Source organism: Syngnathus floridae, chromosome 17 (genome assembly GCF_059516105.1).
Source record: "Syngnathus floridae isolate MCC-2025c chromosome 17, RoL_Sflo_1.0, whole genome shotgun sequence".
Classification (NCBI taxonomy): Eukaryota; Metazoa; Chordata; class Actinopteri; order Syngnathiformes; family Syngnathidae; genus Syngnathus; species Syngnathus floridae.
In genome coordinates this window covers 12,609,564-12,625,857 of record NC_142429.1, presented here as the reverse complement: position 1 = coordinate 12,625,857, position 16,294 = coordinate 12,609,564, and the positions used below count along the sequence as shown (strand labels likewise).

Below are 16,294 nucleotides of genomic sequence, written 5' to 3'. Positions count from 1 at the left end.
GTTTGAAATTGCAGCCATGTGATCTGCCAGTTGGCCTTTATTACCGGAAGGAAACCCGTGACTTGACTTTTGTCCGTAAAGGCCTTAAAAAGGTTACTCGACAAGAAATCCTTTGACACTGCAGGGAAGTTATCCTTTGGGAATACAACACCCCAAAAAATGTCTTTATCAAAACTTTATTGGCACTTTGTGGGTGACAATGACAAGGTTACATAGTTAAAAGTTAAAGGACGGCCAGCACTAAGAAGTGCTTTGTTACAAAAAAAACAGCAACAAAACAATGACAAACACGAAGAATATTCTCCAATATTAATGACTTTGAGTACATCTATAGAAAGAGATTCGTAATAGTGGGTGTATTTATTCATTTGCAATAAAGATATTAGTCACAATAAATAGACCACTGCATAAATGACCTTTGAAACTGCAAGGAAAAAAAAAAGACATGATTTGTAATACTGCATGGTTTATCTTTAACAATCATCCAATTCATTTGTTGTATTTTGGCAACATAGAGGACAAGAAATAGAGAAATAGACACAGGTCTCAAAGTCAAAATGAGTAAATTGACTCATCTCCTTTCCTTAGCTTGTGTGAAATCGAGTTTCTAAGTTCATATTAGGACACGCGTAAACATTTGTTTCTAATACTGCTCGTTTTGTCATGTTAAGTTCAAGTTATTGAGGTAAAAACATATTAAGAGACATTAAAAGTGCCATAGTACAGTAAATTAGACTTTTTTTTTTTCGTTTGTTTGTTCTTAGTACTTCATTAGTGCTTATTCATGATCAAATAAATTCATCTTTAGTGCGAGCAAAAATAGCACACTGTGCTTCCAGGCAATGAAGTGCTGCTTGTGTGCAACTAAGGCAAGGAGGGACAATATTTGTTGACGCGAACAGGCTTTTTCCTACCTAAAATCGGTATCTATAAAAAGGTATTTGTCTGATTGTGGAATTAGATTCATTCAAAAGAATAAAAATGAGAATTAATTTTAATTTAACATTTGAATTTATTTTCGAGCTGGCTCATTTTAAACATCTAATGTGTCCCTTGAGTTTGCCCAGCCCAGCCCAGCCCAGCGCCGAACTAAGCTCTTACTTATTGAGGTTGACACTTTTTTTCCTGGGGGACGGCGTACTTTCACACACGTGTTTGATGGGAACACCTTTGCGGGACACTTTGACGTGGATGAAGAGCGTAGCGGGGGCCAGCCGAGAACCGTCGGCCTTCAGCAGGTGGACGTGTCGGTAACCTGAGAGCAGACAAAGATGACTGAGCGGTTGCCATTCGTAGAATAGAATCCAAAAGGACGGCAGCAAAAATGCACCGGACAGCTCATTGCGCATTTGAAACGACAAGCGTACCCGTACGCAAGCTGGTGAAGGGCAACGTAAACTGTCCCACAAAGTCGTTCTTGGCTTTGTGGTCATGGTCCTCGACGACGAAGCGCACCAGCGCCAGCTCAGGAACCTGCAACTGGAAGCTGAGTGTGCAGTCCCATTGCGGGTTGAAGCCTGCAGGGGGCGCACCAGAGCAGAGGAAGTCTGTCGCATGCATTTGCTATGTGTGTGTGTGTGTATGTATATATATGTATGTATGTATATGTATGTATATGTATATATATATATATGTATGTATATATATATATATATATGTATGTATATATATATATATATATAGCTGCTATCAGCAGCACTTGTGCTGCAAAGAAAATGACACGAAGGAAGAAGCACCATTGTTGTCGATACGGTGCGTTTTGTCTCTGGTGTTATCGATGGCCACGCCGTGAATCTCCACCCACACCTGCGGGTCCACGATGGAGCTGGCTTTGTCCGTGTTGATTTTCGGAAGCTGCTGAGCTGATATCACCTGTGAACAAGCAAACAAGCAAACAAACAAACAAGTCGTAAACACATTCAGGATAGGATACGACGGTCGGTAACATTTGGGAGCGGACTTACTCGTATAGTCAGCTGGGTGGGGACGTGACCGGGACCCCCGCCCGTGTTTTCCGGGTTGAAGTCGGAATCGCCGCTGCACAGGAAGTCGGCTTTCAGCACGTAGCCGCAGCGGCCGTTGGGAAGAAAGCGGCCCTGGTTCAGGTCCATGGGCTCACCGGGGGTCTGGAAGTTCAGAGCCACTGCACGCACACAAAAAAGGAACAATGGCTCTCTTACTGGACCAAAGTCCATTTTTCACGTTCAAACAGCTGTAGGTACCGCTGACCGTGTTCATCGAGACCGTCTGGTTCCAGCCTCCATATTGTATTGCAGGGCTTGCTTACCCATCTGGCAGCCAGCGTTCCACATTTCCTGGGGATTGAAGTTGGAGGACTGGAGACGCTGTCCGGAGGGGTAGATCCGGCTCAGCTGCCTGCTGTTGTGTCTCACAAAGAGCTTCCCTGAAAAATGAACATTCCCACAAAAGGACGGTATCTATCTGCAAAGTGTCAAATTCATCGCTACGATGCGCCCGTCGCCTTGCCATCGCTAAATTACTCATGCAAACAAATCAAATGGCAGGACTGTGATCCGTGAAGTGTCACACTGCCAGATGGATGCAATATTGCATTTGGGACGTGTACAATAAATCTCAGGCTTTGCCCTATCACTGTCTGGTACCCGAGTCTTTGATGAGCTTCAGGGCGTCGTTCTCGGAGAAGGAGGACATTTCATCCGCCGGCTTTTCACCCACGTTTGCGAAACCGCAGAAAGGGACGCTGCGGCAGTACACCACCAACTCTGACAGCTCCACGCTCAGTTTGGAGCAAACCTGAGAAGCAGGAGCAAGTTCCAATCAAACTGTTAGTGGACACGTTGCGCTGGAGTGGAACAGGTACGAAAAGGACAATTTGATGTCTGGTAGGGCTTAGAAGAGGTCTGTCAATGTTTAATACAACAAATAAGCTACAAAAAGAATTGGGAATTTTATTTTGAGGACAAATGGTTAAAATGGCTGCACTCGAATAATATTTGTTTTTGTTTGTGCTTTTCAACTTTTTTCTTTTCACGTTTCCCCTACACATTTGGACACTGGCTAGGAACAAACAAAGCAAACGACAAAAGCATATCTTCCTCGCTGGAGGTAATCGGGCCTCCTCTCTGACCTTGGCTGGGTCCTTCTTGGGCGTGCTCTTGTTTCCGCCCGTCTGCTCGTCCTCGGAGCTCGAGGAGAAGCTGCCGTAGCTTCCGTTCTTGCCCAGCTGGCCCAGCTGAGGGATCTGCTTCTTCCCCTTGACCAGAATACGTCCCCTCAGCTCCTGCAAGGAGCACCGTGAAGGAGCACCATCTGATTTGGTTTGGTTTGGTTTTATTTTGAACGCGATTCGTACTTCGGGTGAGGGCAGGTCCTTGAGCGAGTGGCCGCTGAGGGGCTTGTTGAGCAGCTTGTTGCCCAGGATGGCGTGGAGGTGTTTGGCCATGACCACCTGCTGCTCCACCGAGCAATGGTTCTCCAGGGACAAGATCAGAGGGTACGGAGACGCCTAGTGGACAAAAGGCGCACTTCCGAAAGCAGTCTCACTTCACGCAAATGAAATTCGCGCACGCGTCACGTCTATTGAGTCAGGGCTTTGGTCGGATACCGTGGAAGCAAAGTTTATTTCAAGCCGCCGTTAGACTGCACCTTGAAGGCGTACTGGGCGATGGTGACAATGACCTCCTTGAAAGGCACTTTGGAGGTGAGCGTGTGACCGTGGTAGATGACCGGCTCGCCTTTGTCTCCGTCCCAGCAGTCCAGCTCCACGCAGCGGCAGCCTTGAATCAAAGCCCTGACGTGCACACATTTGGGACCATTTTTTGGTGGGGGGGGGAGAAAAAAAAAAATCATTTGACAATACCTGATGTAGGGCTCGGTGCTGCTGGCGCTGGTCACTTGGTCCTTGGTGAGGTAGGTGTTGTGCGAGGTGGAGATGAAGTAGTGGGCCAGGGGGCGGCTCATGTCCTGGTAGACACGGGCGTGTTCCGGGTTCAGCACGTCGTTCTCCCGCGACAGCATGTACATAGTGAAGCCGTTCTGGGTCATGAATTGGTTCTTCTGAGCTGATTGGTTCACAAATAGTCAGTGAGCCAGCCGCAAGGGTTATTTTGTGCATTCCTTTCACCCCAAAACAATGGCTAAACATATTTGTCTCATCCATTGACTCACCCCAGTCGTTGAGCTCGTAGGTGCCGATGAGATTCTGGGCGTGGGCAAGGCTGGCGTCCTCTCCCTGGTCCCCCAAAAAGTCTCGCAGCTCGGCGGTGGAGAGCACGCAGCCGTTGCCGGAGTAGTGGCGGAAGACGGCGTCCAGCTCGGGCCGGCGCAGCAGCTCCCGGCAGAACTCCTCGATCTCGTTGTGGTCCAGGCGGCTGTCCCCGGACCGGTCGCACCTCTGCATGTGAAACGGTCAAGATGCAATTAATTTTTTTTTTTTTCTTTCAACTTTCGAAGCCATCCTGGGGAAGATGAGTCATGTGAGAACATCACGGACTGACTCGGTGCCCTGGTCAACTTACAAAGAAAGAGCAGATCAAACCAAAGCGATGCTTTTGTTTCCAAGGGCGTGATCCCCGTTCCCCACCGAGCAAGCCTTGCAACAGCATCGCTCAGGAGGGGATGGGATCACACTCCACGGTCGGGAAGGAGCATACAGCAAAAAGCCGTGACAGCCGTGATGCCCACTCAATTCAACGGACACTGGAGGCGAACCTTGAACAAGGAGCGAGCGTACTGCTCGCTCAGGTCGATGTTGATCATCTGCAGCAGCCGGCGGACTTCGTCGTAGCTCATCTTGCCGTCCTGGTTCTGATCGGCTCGCCGCAGGTAGCCGCGGATCCAAGTGGAGGGGTTAGTTAAGGCAGAAAAGGTGGCAAAAAAGAGAGCTTGATGCCAATGCGTCTTCAAGGATATTGGTCCAGTTTCTCCTTCTGCGTCATGTTGGCAACGCGCTCCTTCAGGGTGCGCAGGCCTCGCACCCAGCGCTGCGCTTCGTCCTCGCACGGGCACAGCAGGTCCAGGCTCTTGCGGGCCCCCCTGAAGACCACGGTGAAGCAGCGGCTGTCCGGCACCGAGCCCGAGATCCGACGCAGCGCCTCCGACTGGCAGCCCTCTCGCACGCACTCCACTTCAGTCACGGCAACTGGAGGAGTTCAAATGAATGACATTAATATGGGCCCTGGAGGGAGGGAGGGAGGGAGGGAGGGAGGGAGGGAGGGAGCTTCTTGGCTGCAAGTCCAAATAAGACAGGACCGAAATGGTGGAGGTTCAGGTGTCAAACACGTTTTTTAGGAACCGACAGTCACATCGTATGTATAGCATGAGATTCACATTTTGTGCTCCACACGTCATCTGGGAAATGATTGCAGGTCTCATTTTGGGTTTGGTTGGCAACATCATGAATGAAAAGAGAAAAATAAAAAGATGATCATTCTTAAAAAATACAAATCGTTTTTTTTTCTTCTTCTTCTTCTTCTAAATGACTCAATCAGCTCTCATAATAGCCTCTCTCGCTCACCTGATCTTCTGACCTTGCATTAGGACGTGTTTTTTGACTGGGATGTGACAAAACTAGCACGTGTGTGTCGCTGTCACATCGCACCTACCCAAATATCTGGTGCGGTGAGACCAGCTCATCTCTGGAGATGCACTCAAATATTGAAATGAGACCCAATTCCAGAAGTAGGTGAATCCAGAAGTGCTAGCATTCATACTGCATGGATGAATTTTCTTTTCCATTCCCTGGACACTTGATTCGGTACACCTTTACACTCTTGCTCGGGGGGGGGGGGGAATCCCCTTTCACTTGTTTTGACATGGATTCAGTTTCCTCTGGACGAAAACCTTTTCATTGTCGTCGGGCGCGTGAGCGCTTTCCATTCTCCCTTTGTTCTTGGAGCCCGTTTCCTCCTCGCGTACTCTCTGCGCTCCCGTGGCAAGGTTAGCAAGAATAGCAAGAATAGCAAGCAGGTGCTTCTAGTTCTTGAGTTCATTTGGTTCAAGGTGGCGGTTAGTTACCATAAACGTCGTTTCCGGGGCACGCACGAGCGACGGGCGATCAACTCACACGTCTGACGAGCTTTGGCCTTGCGGGAGCTCTTGGACGACTCGCACCACACGGTGAGTCCGTCGTCCAGCAGGCGCAGGTTGCGGCTCTTCTGCCACCTTGGAGAGCGCACTTTCACCATGTTGGAGCCCCGCATCATCACGCGCACGTCCTCGTTGTCCAGCAGACCTAAAACGCAGTCATTTCAGGTCGATTGTCCATTTCAAGAAAACAGCATTTCTGGACCGAGGCTGCCCTCCTTGCACGTTTCGTTGCAGCAAAAACAAGCGCATTCACACACCACCTTGCTAAAGTGTTGACCCAAGAATTGGAGCGGCATAAAGACTTATCTGTGCAGACTTTTTAGGAGGAAAAAACACGCTTATACGCCACAACGGGCCGACGAGAGTAAATCATTCGCTATTGTATGCAGATTTATTCGTCCCCGGCCGACCGGCCGGCCAAGGAAAAAAGGAAAGCTGGAGTTAGCTTTGAGTGGCCAACGTTTGCTCTGGATGAACGACTTCTGCCTCCGTGCATGGAAATGTAATTACGCGCGCAAAAAAAATACAAATACATCAATAAATGAAACTGAACAATAAAATGTGAGGCGAGTGATCGAGGGAAGGTCATTATGTAAGCACGATGCAGGAGAAAGTGCAGCTTCCTACAATGGCGTCTTTGTTATCTGATTTTGGAACTGGAGTGTTTACGCAGCTTTCATTCCAAAGGTTCAAAACACACACACGCACACGCACACACACTGTGAACTTTCTGCATTTTTACCAAGTGTTTTCCAGTAGCTGCGCTCAAGGAGGGCCGCTGCTTTTCGGCTATGCATGGCCGCTCCGTTTGCTGCCGTGAATGGCGGCGGGCAAGGACAAAAGGAAAAAGAGTGGCCGGCCAGTCTTTCCAGAGCGCTCCCATGTCACATTACTCCCGGCGGCGGCGGTGGCGGCCTTGGTTTCTCTGGAAAACTGCCGGCGCATTCTAATGCTTTAATGACGCCAACTCCTGTGCAGATATAAGCAAGTTCCCCTTGCCCTTTTCTTTGCCCCATTGGACACAAAGAACTCTCACTGGCTCGCCCGCCCGCCCGCTCCCCTCCCTCGTCGGGCCCAAGCTGTTAGCACATGCGAGGCATTCCCACATGAACTTTCAGGTCATTGACAACAGTGTTAAGCGGGCCAAACGGCCTCTTTCAAGCCTGCAAAATCCGCTTTTCTGTCTTTGTGTTGACTTTGATTGCGCAAAGCGGTTAGGAGGAAAAACTAGCAAGAGTCACGCCACTTTTATACTGAGCGTGCGTGCAGAGGACTTTTTCGGTGTGGTGGTGCTAACGGTTAAGAGGAGCCATCGAGTTAACCATCAAAACATGCACTCCGTTATTTCTGACGACTGCGCAAGTGGTGTTTTCTAGCCATTAAAGTGCATTCCGATGGGCTGCTACTTTGAAAAGGGCAGAGATGGGGGGCGGGGGGGGGGCGCCGTCCAGGCAGCAGAGCCGAGGGCTCTTTTATTCATGCTCGACTGCAGAAAATCTCCCTCGGTGTGCCTCCCCCCTTCCCAAGTGCTGGCTGGCTGGCTAGTAACGGCACTGGCATATCCAAAGCTAACATGAGACAGAAAAACATCAGCAGGTATATATGAGCGAGAGCGCCGTCGGCCGCAGCTCCGCCCGGGGCCGGGTTCGGGTTTCCCTCGGGATGAGGAGCGCCACCGGACCCGGCGAGCCAAAGGATCGCACACTTGCGTGAATAAAGACGAATTGAAGGTGTCGCTGATGGCGGCGGCGACGACACTTGGGCATGCGTGAGATGCGGTGGGCGGGCGAGAAAGTAGGGCAGCTGTCCGCCTGGCTCAAGTCCGGTCTAGAGGACGGCCTGAGGAAGTCTGAGCAATGAAGGAGAGGGCGCCAGGGGGGCATTTACTTTTATCATTTGGCACTCCGTCACATAGAGGGCAATTTGGGGTATTAAACCTCAACTGATTGGCATGTCTTTCATATTTTTTCTGACAAGGTGTTTTGGACACATCAACCATGTTGATTTACTGAGCATGTGAGTTTTCATTTGTGACTGACAAGTGACTCATGGTAAACTCTTGATTATTACGGGACACTAGAACACTCACTTGAGTCAGAGCGCAGCTTGGAAGAGGTGAGTCAAAGATCAACGGGGAAGATGATCAGCACATTGGATTTGTGATAGACGGACAGACAGACGGACGGACGGACGGACGGACGGACGGACGGACGGACAGACAGACAGACGAATCCACCGGCTGTTTCTTTTTTTTTTTTTCTATTCTCTACATTCCACATTCTTTGAGAGGAGCCAGCAGTCCCCAGGTCACAAACCCCACACTAGCTGTTTGCATTAAAGTCCAGCAGAGCGGCCGCTTCCACTGAGCAGCCCCGGAGCGAGCGAGCGAGCGAGCTATATATAACGAGTGTATTCAAAACATACATGACGCATTAGGGCATAAAAGGGACGTCCTTTTTATCGCCATTTGCAGATGATCTCTGTATGTGAACCTGAGTTGATTTTGTGTTTGTGTTACTGACAAGTGTGGGTGGGCGTGTAAATGCTCAAATCAGAGGAATAAAACATGACCCTCTTCCGTTCAAGATGGCCCACGCCCGCCCGCCCGCCCGCCCGCCCACCCAGCCTGCCCATTGGATTATGGGGCTCATCATATGGCAGGCAGTGTCACGGATCGCATGGAACATGGAGCAGGGCGACCAAGCGCAGCTTGGACCAGGGCTATTGAGGGAAAAGGGAAGTGGAACGAGGCATCGAGGGAAACAGACGAGAACTGGCAAACTAATAACATGACAGACTGACCGACAGGGATGGCAAACAAAAGCAGACTCGAAGCAGACAGGAACCACAAGGACAGCAAACGGGACGACATCGACCATCCGACAGGGAGTGAGGGGCAGGCAGACAGGACTTATATGCACGACAGGTAACGAGAGCCCGGTGGGAATAATCACACTGATCATGGGCACGCAGGAGGGGAGGGGAGGGGAGGGGCGAGCACACAGACACACGAACAGAACTATGAAACGATCGGGCACGAGTCCTGATAGGCAGCTCATTAAATGAGGGCTTCCTGCGCAGTAAATGCACAGGCAATTCAGTCCTTCAAATGAGTTGTCCCATTTGGTTTTATCAACACCAAATGCCTTTTGGAGATGACAATTTGAAGTCTCTGAACAACTTCAAAGTTTACGTTTTGTCAATCTCTCACAAAAGCAATCAGGTGCGCTGAAAAGCACGCATGGTCTTTGAAAAAGTCGCTTTGGATTGTGATTCCGAAAATAAAAACAGCAAATTGCCTTTGACGTTTACAACGACTTTTCCTAACTTTTGTAATTGGTCCTCCTGTTTCAACCAAATCGGTTTTGTCATGCAAAACATGTAGAACATTTCAACGTGTGCAGATGGTCTGTTGTGCTCTTTTTTACTCACAAGAAAGAAAAACGGAAAAGACATTTGTAAGAAGGGTAGTGTATTCATGAGATCACAGAGCAGGCGTTTGAAAGTTACGCTGCTGAATGAATTAGTAACAACAAGTGAGGAATAATAAATAAATAAGGTGACTTACCCAGCCTTCGAATGGGATCGGCGCTCTTCTCGGCCACTTTGGCTCTGGGCTCCCTGGCGGAGGTAACCGGCGACTTGCCGCTGCTGGCCAACATGATGGTGGAGAGACGCTCGCGTCCTGCCTGCCTGCCTGCCTGCCTGCTTGCTTGGGTCGGCTGCTTGCGGCCAGGTGCCTCAGCGGACTCAGCCGCCGAGGAAAGACGGGAGGGAGGGAGGGAGGGAGAGAGGAGGAAAAGGGGGGAGGGCCCCTTGCAGTCCCTCCCCGGTGCAGCGCCCCCGTAACTTCTCGTAATATGAGCCCCAAAGCAGGCGCACATTTGCGCTGCTTTTCCGCCTGCATCAACACAGCAACCTGACGCTCCACATGCCACTCACCAAGGCCCCGCCACTTCTGTTATTTTTAAATGCTACGTAGATAGATAGATAGATAGATAGATAGATAGATAGATAGATAGATAGATAGATAGATAGATAGATAGATAGATAGATAGATAGATAGATAGATAGATAGATAGATAGATAGATAGATAGATAGATAGATAGATAGATAGATAGATAGATAGATAGATAGAGGCTTCAAATGCATTTTCAAATGCCAACACTTCAATGATATCCACATTAAATATGTATGCAAGTTAAATAGACATTGACAATATGCACGCTTTAAGTGTGGTAGTAAGTATGTCGTTATAGTCACCGGATCATGCTTGGTGCAGTACTACCTTTGGCCCACAGGTGTCGTGCAAAACACATAAAAAAAACTAGAGGAAGAGGAGGGTTGTCATTAGAAAATATTGATACTTTTTATCAGTTAAAGGTTAAGTTGAGCACAAGGTGTCCCCCCCCCCCCCCTTAAAACGTCATTGCTAAAACATTTTTAATCAGCGTCAAAAAGTTGAAACATTTAGGAACACAATAAGCCATCTCTGTTTAAAATGTGCTTCTGCTGCCTGTAGGGAAGCATGTTAAAAGGCAAGGACTACACGGCCATCTCCAAGAACCTTGATGTTCCTGTGATTAATATTGCTCCCATTTTTTTCAATTTAAGCTCCACGGTCTGTAGCCAACTTCCCTGGATGTGGCCAGAGAAGGAAAATGACTGACTTCATTGATGAGAATTTGCCAAACTGCATGTTAATGTGCTATAAGACCTCAAAAAATATTTACGGATGTTACCTTCATTCATGGTTCATACAGGTGTGAATGAAAACGTCTCTTCTGTGTCAGTCCTGTGATTCCATAGGCCTCTTGCCTCGCACGGAATGCTCCGGCTTCTCTGTGAGCCTGAATGATAAAATGCGGTTACCTAATTTAGATGGCAAAACTGAGCTTTGGATCTCAACCTTTGCTGCGTCGGCAGGTAGGTCATCAAATGACACCTTTAATTTTTAAAAAGCGTACTTATTACTTGTGTTGGGAGCATGGCGATGGCCTCCACCAAGAGGGTGACGTCACCTTTCCTCAACTGTTTGTTGCAGCGATCCATCTGAAAGAAAGAAAGAAAGAAAGAAAGAAAGAAAGAAAGAAAGAAAGAAAGAAAGAAAGAAAGAAAGAAAGAAAGAAAGAAAGAAAGAAAGAAAGAAAGAAGGGCTACACAGACGCTCAAAGCACCAAGAACAATTTACCAATCACTAGGGAAGCAGCGCCATCTGATGGTCATCCACAGTTACTGTAGTCAGAGTCTATTAGCGCAATGCATCTTGTCTGGACAGATCAAATGGAAAACAATGCTCCACAATTAGGTTGTGTTAAGTGTGTGTTCAAAGACTTAAAGGGGCTTTTGAAAGATCATTTACAAAGGTGGCCATTGAACGGGGCTGTCCAAGGTCTGTTGAGATAAAGGAAGGCCTTCACAACAATATCCATCTTTCATCTTCCCTCAATTGCAGCACTGGCGGCGGCGGCGGCCATGTTAAGATTAAGTTTGCTAATCCGCACAAGCTGTGATGTGTGCAGCAGCGGTGGCATGGCAGCTCCATGGCTCCCTCCTCTCTCCGGTTGCAAGCACAACACCGGCGGCAAGCCGTGGCTATGATTTCTCAATCTCCTCTGCCCTTAAAGCTTTGTTTCACATGAACTGGCTCTCGCTCGCCTGCCATTTGGCTCCAACTGACGAACGAGGGCTGCTTCTATTAGTGGAAACAGAAGGCCTTGTGTTCTTTGGAGACAGTAAATTCCCCTGTCACACTACTTCGACAACTATTACTAGTACTACTGCTATTACTAGAAGTCGTCAGCCTTTTAAAATAGAAAAATAGCTGGGCAGGCTCAGTTCAACATCACATGGTTGCTTGTTTACTCCAGTTAAAAGAAGACACTGGATTCTAACGGCTACGACTACCAGCAGGCGTAGTGTGGCACTGATACAACTACTACTAGTGGTTGCAAGAAAGCAAAAATGGTCAATAAAAACTATGAAATAGCCAGGCTGAACCAGTAACACCAATGTGTGTTTCCTCCAAATAGTTGAAAGGAATAAGCGAATTCCACTATCATGCTACTACCACGATTAATAGTCACATTACTACTACGATTACATAGTACTACTATTACTAGTAGTCTTTGGCAAGTCAAAATGGCTGAACACAAAAACAACTAGTTAAGCAGGATCAATTTAACATGCATCAGTTTACTCCCCAGTCAAATGGAACCATTTGCGCTGCAAATTGGCTTTTATGACGCATTAAATCAACGATTCGCTTCTTAATGTGCGTTTTAGCGCACATGGTGTCTGTCTTGAAAAACTCGTTTTCTCGTCCTCCCGATTAAACCAAGCCTGCCACCGAGAATTGAGTGCCGTCTAATTCCTGAAACGACCAAGCGTCAAGCGGTGCTAACGCCACGGTTTAACCGCATAATCGCCCAATTGAGGCACGTCGGAGCCTCGATCATTTAAGTACCTTGACGACATCAAGACGCAATTGAAATGTTTTCGAAGATTAAATCAAGTTATGCGGAACTCCCTACCTACGGGAAGTGGCACGTACCCAGCAAATACACTACGCCCCAGTGTAACCACACGCTGGCCTAAGCGTTAATGGTCCTTTCCTTAACTTTGATCGACTTTGTTCCCTATCTATTGTGACTAAAAAGAGAAAGTGACCAACTAAGACGTGCTTATTGAAAGAGGAGCAGGATGCGTGTTACTTTTACTGACCGTTTGCATTGTTTTTGCATCGAAGCAACTCGCTCGCCATTGTCGCTTCATTGGCGGTGTCAGTCATGGCGTTATTGCCCTCTATTTGGCTAGAATGACCATTTCATAACCGCCACACGCCATTTAATGCATTTTTGGGCGTGAGAAGGGAGAACGTGACTTTGTTTGACGTGTTGTTTCGGGAAGGAAAAAAGCCAACGCTAGCCCAGGTTAGCAAGTTAGCTTATCCTTAGCGTGTTCCACACACAAGTGTAAAACGACATAATCGCTGCAACTTCGAAAACAAAAAAGTCTTGAGCACAGTAACACTCTCGACGCCGCTCCGTTGAGTCGTATGTTCATTTATTCATTTTTCAGAGATTACTATCGAGCAAAGTTGGTCTCGCCTGACCCACCCTATTAAGAGCGAGGGGGTCGGAGATGCGCTCCTCGCAGAGGCTTTACTGCATTTGTAGTTTGTTTACGCTGATTCTACAGTTCCGCCAGCTACTCTAAGCACCCTCTGCCTCGGTTCGTATCACTCCGCGCGATGCAGCAAAATACTCACATCAAAGTAATAATTGGTCAAATCGACACGGGAATGACGCGTTTGTTTACCATAACAATTCTCACTTTGTGGCGTGTGGGGAATGAGTCTTTAAAAAGCGTTTCTCTTTGCGAACATTAAAAAAACGGACTAGCCTCTTGAGAGCGGGCTTCTTCACTTTGCTTTCAAGTAGGGAGGGATGTTTTTCTGCTTCTACAGTTGACGTTCGATTGTGACGTTGGTTTCTAACAGTAAAGTCTAAAATGTCATCTAAAGAGTCGATTTGTTTGAGGGAATTTTTTTTATGGTCGGGTTTGAGCGATCCTCCTCCTTTCTTTTTCGATCTTTTTGAATTTGTACCCGGAATTCAGAGCTGGTAGCGTCCAAGCAAAGCCCGGGACTGCTTTCTTGGTTGTACAGCGCTTCATTTGGATTGACAACAAAGGCGTCCAATAGGGAAATTCCGTGAGCTTAGCAACAGAAAAAGTGTGCTCTGACCCAATCCGCCTCTCGAGGGGGTGGCGCTTGCACCGATGCCATCTCGCCATCCGATTGGCTGTCAGGCTCGTCACTTCTCCCAGCCTTCTGGACACTGTAGTTGAAATGGGAGCGCCCTGAAAGCGACGTGCTGGGGCCGGAACGTCATATCCCACAATCCCTCGGCGCGGGCGAACGGCGGGCGCTCTGTGCTCGGCTGGAGGCGGAGCGCCTATATAAATGCCTGCTCCCTCCACTGGCTCGGCAGACTGGACGCTGTTGTGACGGCGGGGCGAGCTCTTCTAGCGCATGCGGGACTGTGACAGCCTTGAAACGGTTAATAGAGGCAAACCCTCGGAGGAGAGCCGTTCAGCCATTAGTTGGACTCCTTGACACTTTCTCCTCACCACTTTTCAAGGGGGAGGAGGAGGCCTTCTTTACTCGTCATTGTGGATGTTTGGTAGACAAATTGTGGCCGAACTCCCATCGGAGCAACTTTTTGGGCTTTCATTCTGAACAATCAGTTGTTTTACAATGCGTTGAAAAACTAGAAGGCAGACAAGAGGAGCATCACGATGACAGAACCAGCGGAGCAGACCGACCGCCTGAAAAGTTCGAGCAGCCCATCAGGTGGGGGCGGGGGCGGCGGCGGCGGTAGCGGCGGCGGCGGCGGCGGCGCCTCCAAGCATCCCCCAGCCGGCAATCGCGCTGCACCGCCGCACAACGGCGACAGAGGGCGCCAGAGGAGCGGCAAACACCACCAGGATGTCAACACCGACAAGTTGAGGGGGGTGTGTCCCGGAAACGAGTCTCCCAACGCCAGGGACGCGCCGCCGCCGCCGCCGTCGGGGGGGCTCCACATCGACTCGGACACCGGCTTGGTGGTGGACACCCGGTGCCTGGGCAGGAAGCGGCACCGACGCCGCGCTGCCAAAAAGAAGCGCAACTGGAAGCCCTACTACAAACTTTCGTGGGAGGAGCGGAAGGCGCAGGACGAGCGAGAGACTGCCCGGGCGTCCCGCCTGCGTGAGGAGATGTTCGCCAAGGGGCTGCCAGTGGCTCCCTACAACACCACCCAGTTCCTCATGGACGAGCACGACCGCGAGGAACCGGATCTCAACACTGAGGCGCGGCGGCCAGAGGACACGGGCAGCGAGGAGGACCTTTTCGAGCATGACGACGAGGACGACGAAGACGGGAGTGGAGGCGGCGGCGGCGGAGGAGGAGGCGGCGGCGGCGGCGGCGGGGGAAGCAGTGACGGCATCGGGCGGCCAGGCAACGCCGGCGGAGAGTTTCTCCAGCGGGACTTTTCCGAGACCTACGAGATGTACCACGTCGAGAGCCTGCAAAACATGACCAAGCAGGAGCTGGTGAGGGAGTACCTGGAGCTGGAGAAGTGCATGTCCCGTCTGGAGGAGGAGAACAACCGGCTGAGGCGTGCCGCCGCCGTGGAGCCCGGCGGCGGCGGCGGCATGAGCGTGGAGGAGCCCCTGGCGCGTCTCCGGGAGCTGGAGCGGGAGCTGGAGAGACTCAAGGCCCAGAATACAGAGCTCCTGCTGCGGAGCCAGCCCGCCACGGACAATTAGGGACGGACATTCAGCAAACTATTCCCAAGAAGGTCATAAAAACACAGCGACTTTTTCTTATCTGGACTTTATATGTTTTGTTCGGTCAACATTTGGCCAGAGGTTAAAAAATATCATTACAAAACAGCGTTTTCCTATCTCGACCTTTTTCTGTGACACTTGGCCTGAAGTTTATAAAAAGAGAAAATTAAATACAAAAATAACTTGGTTCACTTTTCAACTCGATTATAAAACGGAATAGTCAACGGAAATCTACGTTTGCATCATTTGGGTTTTTTTAGTCAACATTTGGTTGGGGGGTGTTCGAGATTCCATAAAAATAGCCAGAGGCTAAAAAAAAAAAAATAATAATCACTGTCATATGGACTTTGTTCACATTTTGACTTGTGTTTAAAGAAAATTTAAAAACGTGTTTTGTATCTGGACTCTAAAATGTTGACATTTGGCCCGAGTTAAAATCGTCAACGGGCTCGAAGGAAAAATCGACTTCATTTTTCCTATCTGGGCTTTGGTGTTTTTTTACTTGAAGATTTTCAAAAAAAAAGGTCATTACAAAATTGCCTTTTTTACCCCCAGGACTGTAGTCCAAATTTCATGTCAACCTTTTTTTTATTTTATTTTTTTAACAACCATTCTGTTGCATTTTGTCCACTACAGCAGCATGAAAGATGACAGGCAATCAAGCCACTCAAGTCCATTGTTTAACATTTGAACAGTTTGTGGGTGTGTTAACAGCTGTTCAATAAACATCTTAAGAAATAACACGTTTGTGTGTACACTTTTTGACAGCCATGCATGCATTGACTTAATATTAAAATGTGAAGGCCCTCCCTGAATGTTTCTTTTTTTTCAGACAGCTAAATATTGCCAAAGACGAGGTGGAAATGTCACCACTTTTGCCAAGCTCTGGAA

General features: G+C 48.7%; 2 protein-coding genes across 4 annotated transcripts; one reads left to right on the top strand and one right to left on the bottom strand.

Moving 5' to 3' along the window:
- Positions 1 to 160: 160 nt before the first annotated feature.
- On the bottom strand, positions 161 to 9,953 carry plcd3a (phospholipase C, delta 3a). 3 transcript variants are annotated; one of them, XM_088356933.1, is made up of 15 exons: positions 9,638 to 9,953; positions 6,047 to 6,214; positions 4,894 to 5,122; positions 4,693 to 4,822; positions 4,150 to 4,375; positions 3,842 to 4,043; positions 3,628 to 3,772; positions 3,335 to 3,487; positions 3,110 to 3,262; positions 2,625 to 2,775; positions 2,288 to 2,404; positions 1,965 to 2,143; positions 1,737 to 1,872; positions 1,368 to 1,517; positions 161 to 1,255 (listed from the first exon to the last, which is right to left on the bottom strand). In XM_088356933.1, exons 1-15 carry the CDS (start codon positions 9,951 to 9,953, stop codon positions 1,098 to 1,100), a joined length of 2,613 nt encoding a protein of 870 aa, XP_088213059.1. In that variant the 3' UTR covers positions 161 to 1,097. The 3 variants fall into 3 exon arrangements, with proteins under 3 accessions (XP_088213059.1, XP_088213060.1, XP_088213061.1); XM_088356934.1 differs by lacking the exon at positions 9,638 to 9,953 and adding an exon at positions 6,812 to 7,108; XM_088356935.1 differs by lacking the exons at positions 6,047 to 6,214; positions 9,638 to 9,953 and adding an exon at positions 5,586 to 5,988.
- A 3,680-nt stretch (positions 9,954 to 13,633) lies between these two features.
- On the top strand, positions 13,634 to 16,144 carry hexim1 (HEXIM P-TEFb complex subunit 1). The gene has a single exon (XM_088356953.1). It carries the CDS (start codon positions 14,372 to 14,374, stop codon positions 15,380 to 15,382), a length of 1,011 nt encoding a protein of 336 aa, XP_088213079.1. The 5' UTR covers positions 13,634 to 14,371; the 3' UTR covers positions 15,383 to 16,144.
- The last annotated feature ends 150 nt before the right edge of the window (positions 16,145 to 16,294 follow it).